We start from the raw sequence: 11,680 nt of genomic DNA, 5'->3' as shown, positions 1-11,680 counted from the left end.
CCCATTGGCTGGGGCCCTAGAAGAACCTCAAAGGTGATGTTCTGTGGACAGAAAAAAATCCTTGGGCAGTGGGGTTCCCATGGCCCAAGTCCCCAGAATTGTTGCAAATTAGGAGGGGGACCCATTTGAAGGCTGCTGGCCTCCCCTGGAGAAAGGATTCACCCTGGACAAGCTTGCCCTCCATACATTGGATCCCATTTCTTGCTCCCTTCATCCAATTGCTAGAACTTGAACCCAGTCCAAGCTTCATCCAAAAAGAGTTCCTGTCTCTTTAACCAGGGGTGGCTGCTGCCCAGATGTTACTCCTGGTACGTGCAGCACATGTTGTACACAGTTAAAGGCACAGGACCCTGCTTTCCTGGGAAAGTACAGAAAGGATAGCTGGCCTGGAGGGCAGTTGTCTGCTGCCATGGGGGCTTTTCTCACGTTCCTTCTCTCCTTTTAACCATGTCCTTTCTTGTCCCGAGGACAGCCACACTCTGTGCTGCCAGACAGGCTGTCAGCTGGCCCTCAGACCCCTCCCCCTTTACAACCATCAGCTAATCCCACTCCACTCACTCTTAGCCCCTTTAATAATCCTATAAAATAAAAGGCTAATATGCAAGTCAACCTAACGGTGGAACGACCCATCGCTATGATGCACACTGACCACCAGGGGGCAGACGCTCAACGCAGGAGCTGTCCCCTGGTGGTCAGTGTGCTCCCACAGGGGGGTGCCGCTCAGCCAGAAGCCGGGCTCATGGCTGGCCAGTGCAGCGGTGATGGCGGGAGCTTCTCCCGCCTCCACAGCAGCACTAAGGATGTCCTCTGGGAGCTGGCCTAAGCCATCAGTTGGACATCCCCCAAGGGCTCCTGGACTGTAAGAGGGCCCCCCCAAGTGCATGAATTTCATGCACCAGACCTCTAGTAATAATGATAATAATAATAGAAATAGAATCTCCAAGCTGTTCCCCTAAGTAAAAAAAAAAAAAAAAAAAAAAAAGATGCAAGTGAAAACCATATGCTACAATTTCTGTGAAAGAAAAACTTTATACTGTATGTCTAGGTGCCTATATATCTGTAAGCGAATAGAATATCTGGACGAGTATCCAAGGAACCGGTGGCAGTGGCTGCATCTGGGGAGAGGAACAGATGGCTGGGTGGGGCCCCAGGAGGGAGGAAGACTTTACAGTCGCTCTTCACCCTTTCGCACATGTTGAATTTGGTATCATATATCCTGTTTCCTAGTAAAAGTAAATAATGAATGGTTATTTTGAGCCAGGCACCGTGCCAAATGTTTCCTGTGTTTGTCCATTTAAGCCTCAGAGCAGCCCTATTCTCTCATGACCCCCATTTGATGGATAGAGAAACTGAGGTTTAGGGACGTTAGTTGACTTGCTAGCAAGGGGTAAGGCCAAGATTGAAAACCCAGGCAGCCTGATGCCGAGGTCCTTCCCCTTGACTCCCTGGCTTTGTTGTGGCTGTGTTGCTGACCGTTTCCTGTGAGTCTCCTTCCCTTGGGTTGTTTGAGAGTGGCAAGGGAGTTCCTGAATAATGAGCCTTTCATTGGACTAGGAATCTGCTTCCAGAAATTGCTCCCCCCCCAAAAAAAAAAAAAATTCATACAAGTGGGCCAAGATATATGCCTATTTCATGGATGTTTGTAATTGTAAAAAATAATGACATGGGTTTCCAATTAAAAATTACTTAGCGTGTGTCAGGCACCTTGCTTGCTTTGTCTGCATTAACGTATTCATTCCTCAAAAACGTGAGAGGCGGGGTCTCTGGTCCTTCCCATTCCACAGGTGGGACGCACCTGGCCTGGTATGCTTCCACCTCTCTGTGCCTCCCAAGTCCTTCTGCCTCGTCAGGAGGTTGGATGGACCCTGTCTCTCTAACTATAGGGAATGGATTCCTGCTCGGCCACCAGCATCTTTCCTGGGTTTGTGCACTCCCAGTGGTAATTGAGAATTTTGTTTTTGGCCCTGCGGGCATGGCTCAGTGGTTGAGCGTCGACCTATGAACCAGGAGGTCACAGTTTGATTCCTAGTCAGGACACATGCCCAGTTGTGGGCTCGGTCCCGGTGGGGGATGTGCAGGAGGCAGCTAATCAATGATCTCTCTCATCATTGGTGTTTCTCTCTCTCCCTCTTCCTTCCTCTCTGAAATCAATAAAAATATTTTTAAAAAACAGACATTAAAAACAAAAGAATTTTGTGTTTTGATAATAACCTTGGGGGGATAGAAGGGGGTACTGTACCATCACCCAGACTTGCAACTTGGCAAACGCATCTTGGTCTGCTCACAGCCCACAGGAAGCCGCCTCAAATACCCGGTTAATTTTCAACAACTGGGAAGCACTGTCTGGCTTTGGAATATCCTGACAGCGAAGTGGGGACAATGACCCCACTGTCTGCCCTGTGCTCATGTGAATGTTTTCCTCCAGGAACAAAGCGAAACGTCTCTTTTGCATCGACGATTCACAATTTAAAGGCATTTTCAAAGCACGAGACTTTAGTGTCTCGTGTTATTTAATAAGTTAAAACTCAGGGTTGACATGAAGACGGCTTGGTGTGGTCGACACATGGACAGTCCTGGGCTGGATGTCTGTCTCTTGTGTCCTACGTGCTGCTGGGCAGGTCTGGAAGAGTTGTCAGCAACGTATTTCCTAGGAAGTCTAGTTTAGAGGGGTTACTTTCTTCTCTTTTCTTTTTTTTCTCTTTTCTTCTTTTCTTCTCTCTCTCTCTCTCTCTCTCTCTCTCTCTCTCTTTTTGTTTTGTTTTATTGCGGTGAGGATCGTCATTTTTACATTTAAAAGTTTTATTATTACTTTTAAATCTTAGGTCTGTTGACTCCATCAGTAGCAAACGGGGCCCAGCATGTGCTCGGCTTGGCCGACTCCGTGTTTTTTACAAGTTGGTTGGATGCTTCCAGTACTACCCGCCCAACCCCTCCCCCTCCCCTCCCCTCCCCCTCCCCCCCAACCCCTCCCCCTCTCCCCCAACCCCTCCCCCTCCCCCCCAACCCACACCCCACACCCCGCCCCGCGGCTCCCCGCCCTTCCCGCCGTGGCCCCGCCCCTTTCCCAAGCCCGCCCTCTCCCCGCCCCCCTCTTTTCCATGTGTCGCAAAAGACGCGGTGGCGCTTGACGGCGGCGGCGCTTGACGGTCGGAGGCGACTGAGGAGGAGGAAGAAGGGACGGTGGCGGCTGCCGCGGCGGCTGCGACGCGGTCCGTGGTGGGCCCCGCGGTCCCGGCTGGAGCGTGAGGCGCGGGCGGCCGGGCCGGTGGGCGGGGCGGCGGGCCCGGCGGCCGCTCCCGCGCCGCGCCCGCGCCTGGCGGCCCGATGTGGCTGCAGCAGCGGCTCAAGGGGCTGCCGGGGCTGCTGTCGAGCAGCTGGGCCCGCCGCCTCCTCTGCCTGCTCGGCATCCTGCTGCTGCTGCTGTGGTTCGGGGGCTCCGGGGCGCGGCGCGCGGCGGGCGGCCTGCACCTGCTGCCCTGGGCCCGCGGCAAGCCGGGCGCCGCCGAGCCCTCCGCCTGCCTGGAGGCGGCCACCCGCGCCTGGCGCGGCCTGCGGGAGCGCGGCGAGGCGGTGCCGCTGGGCCCCGGAGTGCCGGCCCTGGTGGCCAACGGCTTCCTGGCCCTGGACGTGGCTGCCAACCGGCTGTGGGTGACCCCCGGCGAGCGGGAGCCCGCCGTGGCGCCGGACTTCGTGCCCTTCGTGCAGCTGCGCCCGCTGAACGCGCTCTCCGAAGCGGGAGAGTCGGTGCTGCTGCTGCGTGAAGGGCTGCTGCGCCGGGTGCGTTGCCTGCAGCTGGGGACCCCGGGCCCCGGCGCTGCTGCCGCCGTCCCCGGACCAGCCTCGGTCTCTGGCCTCGTCACGGGATCCGGCCGCGACTGCGCGCTGCTGCAAGAGGACTTCCTGGCGCACCGGGGCCGACCCCACGTCTATCTGCAGCGCATCCAGCTCAACAACCCCACGGAGCGCGTGGCCACGCTGCAGACTGTGGGGCCCACTGCCGGGCCGGTGCCCAGGGCCTACACCAGTACCCTGGAGAAGGTCGGCGACCATCAGTTCCTTCTCTATTCGGGCCTGTCCCCGCTCCTTCCCTCGGGGCTGGTGCACCTGGTGGTGGTGGCCGCCAAGAAACTAGTGGACCGGCTCCAAGTGGCTCCCAAGACGCAACTGGATGAGACGGTGTTGTGGGTGGTGCATATCTCAGGGCCGGTTAACCCGCAAGCGCTCAAAAGCAAAGGCGCCAAGGAGCTCAAGGTGCTCCAGGACTTGGCACGGAAGGAGATGCTGGAGCTCCTGGAGATGCCCGCAGCCGAGCTGCTTCAGGACCACCAGCGCCTCTGGGCCCAGCTCTTCAGCCCAGGTGAGGCGTGGCAAGTGCTGGATTCATAGTCCACACCCCGCACCAGGGTGAACATGGTCCACCCTGCAGATGCCCCTCCGTCGTCCGCAGAGGTTAAACCTTGGGCGTGGCCTTTGACCTGGGGCTGACCCTACTCCATCACTTAGTGTCTGTGTGACCTGGACCAGTAGCCTAATCTTTCTGGACTTGTATTCAGTAATGACAGTAGCACCTACCTCAGAGGGCTTTAATGAGATTCTAATGTAAGACTGCGTGGAATGGGTAGGTCTTCTTTTTGTCCTTGTGGGTGAGGCCTGGTTTGAGCAAAATGGCTTAGAGCTGTGGTCGGCAAACCGCGGCTCGCGAGCCACATGCGGCTCTTTGGCCCCTTGAGTGTGGCTCTTCCACAAAATACCATGGCCTGGGCGAGTCTATTTTGAAGAAGTGACGTTAGAAGAAGTTTAAGTTTAAAAAATTTGGCTCTCAAAAGAAATTTCAGTCGTACTGTTGATATTTGGCTCTGTTGACTATTGAGTTTGCCGATCACGGACTTAGAGGGTCAGTTTGTAAAGGATACAGATGGCAGGCAGAGGGAGGCCTGGTCAGTCCCCACCCCGATGCTTTCCTCAGTTCCCTGGAGTCTGGCTGGTGACCAGCATGGGCTTCTCGGCGTCCTCCAGGCTGAGGTGTCCTAGCTGAGGAGGCTGCAGTTTTTTTCACAAGGAGGTAGTGGGACCTCTTTCAGCAGGTGGGATGCTCTGTCACAGGAAAACTTCTTCCCCTTGACTGTTGAAGCACAAAGAGTCCTGCTCTAGAGGAGAGAGGTTTGGGTTTGCAGGGTTCTCGTTGTCTGGATCCTTATATTTAGTCGCCCAGGGAGTCTCTAATTCATTCAAGAAGTGCTTGCCTGCCGCCGCCAGGGTCTGTTCTCCCTGGAGAAGACCGAAGTGGACAGAGCACAGTCCCTGGCTCATGGTGCTCTCTGTGCTCATGGTGCAGCTCAAACTGGATGGGAGGAAGACAAATATTAGAAAACTGAAAATTTGAATAGATAAGAAAGATAGCTTTCTAGAATCAAAAGTACTATGGAGAAAGGTTAAAAGTAAGTGACTGAAGGTGACTGAAGGGGGAGGTAAAAGTAGGGGGCAGGCTCTGTTTAGCCCCAGTTGTGAGGGAGGCCTCTCTGAGGAGGAAACACTGACGCTGAGACTGAATAGCAAGGAAGCCAGCCCGCAGGCCATTGCCCCTGAGGCTGGAGCCAGTTTGGTTGAATGGCCAGTGTGGCTGGCAGGTAGTGAGCCTGAGGGGGCGGGTGGGGGTGGGGGAGGTAGTGGGGGAAGGGTCAGACAGGGGAGGCTGGCTGTGGCCAGATCCTAAAGGGTCTTGTAGGCCTTAGTGAGGATGGTGAATTTTATTGTAAATGGGATGGAAAGCAGGGCAGAGCCACCATCTGGTGCACGTTTTTATTTTTTTAATATATATTTTATTGATTTTTTACAGAGAGGAAGGGAGAGGGAGAGAGAGTTAGAAACATCAATGAGAGTGAAACATCGATCAGCTGCCTCCTGCACACCTCCTACTGGGGATGTGCCCGCAACCAAGGTACATGCCCTTGACCTGAATGGAACCTGGGACCCTTCAGTCTGCAGGCCGCCGCTCTATCCACTGAGCCAAACCGGTCAGGGCTGGTGCACGTTTTTAAAGGTCCCTGTGGCTGCTGTATGCAGAGTATCGACTGTATGGGGGCAAAAGTGGAGCGTGGAGACCAGATAAGGGGTTGCTGCAGGAGCCCAGGTGAGAGAGGAGGGTGGCTGGGCCAGAGCTGTGACTGTGGAGGGAGAAGTGGACAGATTCTGACACCTTTGGAGGCAGAGCTGCCAGTACTTTCCAAGGACTGGCTGCGGGGAGGAGGAACTCAAAGGTGACTCCTGAGTTTGCGGGGAGGGCTTGAGCAGGTGTCTGGAGACAACTTAGGGAAGGATCGGTTTGGGGCTGGAAGAATTCAGCCACGTCAGGTTCAAAAATGCCTGTCATCCAGATGGAGACACCAAGCGGGCGGGTCGCTGGCTGAGTCTAGAGGTCATACAGACTTTGGAGATCTTGTGTTCAGATGTTTAAGCTACAGGACTGGCCCTGGCCAGTGTGGCTCTGTGTTGAGCGCCAATCCGTGAACCAAGAGGTGACTGAATCAGTTCCCGGTCAGGGCCCATGCCCGGGTTTCAGGCTCGATCCCCAGTAGGGAGTGTGCAGGGGGCAGCTGATCAATGTTTCTATCTCTCTATTCTCCCTTCCTCTCTCTTTAAAATCAGTAAAAACATAAACATTTTTTAAAAAGCTACAGGACTGGAGGGAGAGGATAGAGTGGAGAAGCCCAGGGCTGGCCAGGGCATGAATGACAGTGTCCTGGAGTGGACTTTCTACTTGACTCCATATGGCTGGTGCCAAGGTCTGGCTCTGTCTGCTCTTTGGGGCTCTGGCAGGAGGCACCACTGCCTTTTATTTTTATTTTTTAAAGTATATTTTATTGAGTTTTTTACAGAGCAGAAGGGAGAGGAATAGAGAGTTAGAAACATCGATGAGAGAGAAACATCGATCAGCTGCCTCCTGCACACCCCCTATTGGGTATGTGCCCGAAACCGAGGTACATGCCCTTGACCGGAATCGAACCTGGGACCCTTGAGTCCGCAGGCTGACGCTCTATCCACTGAGCCAAACCAGTCAGGGCGGTGCCACTGCCTTTTAATAAGATTTTAGGTTTCGGGCCCACAGGGCTCAAGTTAGTCATGTGAGGAAGCCAGGCAGGAAGATGCTCTCTTACTCCAGAGAAACTGGATCTGCCATTTTCATCCCTCGGGACAGAAACTGTGTCTCTGCTGCTCTCCCTTTCGTACCATGCATCCTCCTTAACCTGCAGTCTTGGTGGCGTTACAGGTGTGGAAATGAAGAAGATCACGGATGCCCACACCCCGTCTGGCCTGACCGTGAACCTGACCCTGTATTACATGCTGTCCTGCTCAACAGCCCCACTGCTCAGCCCCAGCCTGAGCCACAGGGAGCGAGACCAGATGGAGTCGACGCTCAACTATGAAGATCACTGCTTCAGTGGCCACGCCACCATGCACGCTGAGAACCTCTGGCCCGGCCGGCTGTCCTCCATCCAGCAGATCCTGCAGCTCTCCGACCTGTGGAAGCTGACCCTGCAGAAGCGCGGCTGCAAGGGGCTGGTGAAGGTGGGCGCCCCGGGCATCCTGCAGGGCATGGTGCTCAGCTTCGGCGGGCTGCAGTTCACCGAGAACCACCTCCAGTTCCAGGCCGACCCGGAAGTGCTGCATAACAGCTACGCCCTGCATGGCATCCGCTACAAGAACGACCACATCAACCTGGCCGTGCTCGCGGACACCGAGGGCAAGCCATACCTGCACGTGTCCGTGGAGACCCACGGCCAGCCCGTCAAGATCTACGCCTGCGAAGCGGGCTGCCTGGAGGAGCCCGTGGAGCTGACCTCGGCGCCCCAGGGCCACACCTTCCCAGTCATGGTGACGCAGCCCATCACCCCGCTGCTCTACATCTCCACCGACCTCACGCACCTGCAGGACCTGCGGCACACGCTGCACCTCAAGGCCATCTTGGCCCACGACGAGCACATGGCCCAGCAGGACCCGGGGCTGCCCTTCCTCTTCTGGTTCAGCGTGGCCTCCCTCATCACCCTCTTCCACCTCTTCCTCTTCAAGCTCATCTACAATGAGTACTGTGGGCCCGGGGCCAAGCCCCTCTTCAGGAGTAAGGTATAAAGCCTGTGTCGTCAGAGCCAGGGCCCGGCCTCGCTTTCTGTCCTCATCTAGGACGGGGTGAGGCCTGGGCATCATGGGGTGCCCTCTAAGCCAGTGCCCTCAACCCTTAACTCTTAGACAGGAGCGAGTGTGTTTTGAAAGGACAATAAAAAGTGACTTGTGAAAGGAGACCCTAGGAAGGGACAGGTGCGGATGGATGAGCCTGCTGGCCTCCCAGGGACCTGGGCAGCTGTCCCCCCACCCACCCCACCCCAGATGAATCTCAGCATCTGAAAATAACTGCAGCAAAGCCCTAGATCAGGCGTCCTCAAACTACGGCCTGCGGGCCACATGCGGGTGTTTTTGCCGTTTTGTTTTTTTACTTCAAAATAAGATACGTGCAGTGTGCATAGGAATTTGTTCATAGTTTTTTTAAACTATAGTCCGGCCCTCCAATGGTCTGAGGGACAGTGAACTGGCCCCCTGTTTAAAAGTTTGAGGACCCCTGCCCTAGATTACCCTGAGGCCTCTGTCTCAGCTGCTGGGGGACCCCCATCCGAACCCGGGCAGCCCTCACTGTGGGCCAGAGCGGGTCATCTGTCAGCACAGACAAGGCCATTCCCCTCAGTTCCTCACATGGCTTTGCCCTGTGAAGCCTTGATTTTGACCCCAGTTGCTGTGGGGCTCGTATCTGGACCATATCTCAGGACATCAGGATTGATGTCTCGGGAGGCCACCTCCTGCCCTGTCACCCGGTCAGTCGTCTGTGCTTTCGCACCACCAGGGCTTCCTGGGAGAAAGACCAGGAGGGAGTCCGTTGTTGGCAGTCGCAGGAGGAAGCGCTAGAGCGGAGATTGTTGCCCCTGCCCTCCCCTCCGACTGAGAGTAGAGAGGAAGAGGAAGGTGTAGGTCTGCGTTCTCAAGTAGCTAAAGAGCCAGGGGCAACGCAGGAGAAATGCCCCATCACCTCCCCCGAGGGCTTTGTGGCCGGGACTTGGAGGAGGAAGGAGCATTGGACCTGAAGGAGTGGGAACCGGGTGGGAGGCAGGTCTGAGCTCCTCAAGCTTGAAGAACAAACAAAGTCAGATCAAAAAGCAATGTGCAGACACCATCCGGGAGCCTCCTGGGCCAGCTGCGTAGAACAGCTCGGTTCGGTTCAGCTCGGGTTCGGGTTCACATTGCGGGGGTGGCAGCCTCTGTTTGCCCCAGGCTGCTTCTCCCTGCTGGTTGGGGGGCTTCTCTGCCCTTAAAGTGGCAGACACCCGTTCACCTTGGTTCCCCACACAGTCAGGGGGACGAGCCAAACTGCCTTCATGGGGCACTGCCCCATGTCCCTCAGTTTGCTTGTGCTAGAGCTGGCCACACCGCAGCAGAGCCCGGTGGTCACTCTGCACCGGCCAGGAGTCCCCAGACCACCAAATCCATAGCAGTCCTAGCCTGTCCCTGGGCCGGAGCTGTCTGCCACTCCAGCTCAGAGCGCGGGTGGGGCGCCAGCAGGCGGTCTCCGTGGCCGGCTTCCCGTAGAGTTTCTGTAGCTGTCCACAGGGTTGGCGGCGAGCAGTAACAGCTTCTTTTGTTAATTGAACAGGAAGATCCCAGTGTCTGAGTGAACCACCAGCCCTGCTTTCAGCCACCAATTGCACAAGACACCCAGCACGGACACTCCTGCTGCTGCGAACAAGGGATCCTTTGAAAGCACCCACCCTCTTGTGCCTTGTTGGGGACAGCAGTGACGCAGAAGCGCGTGTGGATGTTGAGGAGTTCGCATTGGGGAGCGGGGGGGAGGGGCCAGTGGACTTTTGTAAGCTTCCGACTCAATAAAATGAACCCATATGGAAAATACTTGAAATTGAACTCACTCCTTCCACTTTCCCCCTTTCCTCTGCCCAGGAACTAGACTCTACTCTTTTGAAAAGACTTGTCTAGGAGAAATTGTGGGCTTTTTCCTAATTTAATGTGCTCCTTCTTGACTGAATTTTTAATTTATTGCTGAGATTTTGCTGGATGGCTTTTCCTTCCACTGTAGACGGTGATTCTTGGTGGTGATTTCTGAGCTCGCCGCAGGGGCGGCAGCCGGGGCCGCCCGTGGCCTGTGTGGAGGGCTCGGGGCTCGGGTCACCCTCGGGTTTGCACATTGTCCCTTTCCAGTGAGCCCGTGGAGGTCTGTGCTTTGTATTTCTGGGCTTCAGGGGAAGTGTTTCTAGTGATTGCTGATTGTTGGTTTTGAAATACCAAAGCTTTCTTTTGTTCTGTTTTTAAATAAATCTCTTTCAAACTTCCATGGTCCGTTTGTGTGTGGTTGAAACCTTTGGGGACATCCCGTCTCTCTCGGTCACCAGACTGGGGTGGTGTCTGGAGCAGAAGGGCCGGCACCTCGCCCCCCTGTGACGATAGGAATTCTTTTCCCACGTCTCCTCCTCCTCTCTCAGGCATCCACTCAGATGTGGAGGCGGCCACTTTTCTGCTGGGGGGGGGCGGTTCCCTGGGTGGTCCTGCCCTGTGGGCTGGTCCAAGCATCACTGGTCCTTTCGCTGCCATAGTCCCTGTCCCCCTCCTGCCCTAAGTCGCCTAGACCTGCCTGCCCTGGCTTCTGCCGGCTGTGGCTAAAACGAAGGTCTGACCCGGCCTCTGGGGAGGAGAGTGGAGCTGCCGCTGTCCACACAGGACTGAGCTGGCGTGGCGGCCCACCTGGGGAGGCTGTGGTCCTCTGTGTTTGCAGCAGCCCCTCGCCGCCGGGAAGCCTGGTTTGTCTGCCAAGGAGCGGAAGGGCCCACAACAGATGGCCAGGAGACGGAGTCAACAAGCCTCAGCTTTACTGCCAGCTGCCCTGGCGGCCCCCGGCCGGGCACCTTCACTCCCGCTCTGGTAGTGCAGAGCTGGGAAACACCTCCCACTCCCCAGCCTGGGTCAGGCAGCTTCCGGTTTAATGCGATGACTAGAGGGCATGTCATACCATCTGCCACACCCAACTGCACCCCGTGAGGTTTCTGCTCCCCAAAATGGGCCAGCCAATGACCCAGAAATGCATTCCTGTCATTTATAAGCCCCCTGGCCTATGGTATTATCGGAGGCCACACAGACTAAGACAAGCATATTCTTCCAGTGAAGGAACAGAACGTTCCAGGGATGATAACAAACCAAGAATCCAGGGATTCACAGGACCTTAGATGAGGAGGGAACCTTAGAGCTTTCTTGCTCGAGTTCATAACTAGCTTCAAGGGGCCTGTAACCCCTGGAATTGCAACATGTATGTGCATTTTTATTTACTTTTATGAGAGGTCCTGTAGCTTTCCTCAGATTCTCAAAGGATGCCCGACTTTGAAAACCTTCAGAACAAGATAACCTGCACTGTGGGGCCTTGTTTTTGACCCCTTCTCTGGAAGCAGCAGTGGCCTGAGCTTCTGAAGTCTGGTTAGGGGTCTGGCAATTGGGCTCATCGCCCCAGGCTGTGGGGCAGTTCCCCTCCTGCAGAAAGGACTTCAGGGAGCGGGGGATCATCTCAGCTACTGGGTGTTGCCAGTCAAACAGCCTCAACCTGAACAAGCTACCTACAGCCTGACACTCCTGGCTCCTG

At 55.6% G+C, this 11,680-nt stretch overlaps 1 protein-coding gene across 1 annotated transcript; it reads left to right on the top strand.

The window, feature by feature from the left end:
• Positions 1-3,113: 3,113 nt before the first annotated feature.
• On the top strand, positions 3,114-10,385 carry KIAA2013 (KIAA2013 ortholog). Its single transcript, XM_008151876.3, has 3 exons — positions 3,114-4,357; positions 7,268-8,121; positions 9,695-10,385. Exons 1-3 carry the CDS (start codon positions 3,325-3,327, stop codon positions 9,710-9,712), a joined length of 1,905 nt encoding a protein of 634 aa, XP_008150098.2. The 5' UTR covers positions 3,114-3,324; the 3' UTR covers positions 9,713-10,385.
• The last annotated feature ends 1,295 nt before the right edge of the window (positions 10,386-11,680 follow it).

This window comes from Eptesicus fuscus, chromosome 9 (genome assembly GCF_027574615.1).
Source record: "Eptesicus fuscus isolate TK198812 chromosome 9, DD_ASM_mEF_20220401, whole genome shotgun sequence".
Taxonomy (NCBI): domain Eukaryota; kingdom Metazoa; phylum Chordata; class Mammalia; order Chiroptera; family Vespertilionidae; genus Eptesicus; species Eptesicus fuscus.
Note: the sequence above shows the minus strand (reverse complement) of the source record. Positions and strands in the feature narration are given on the sequence as shown.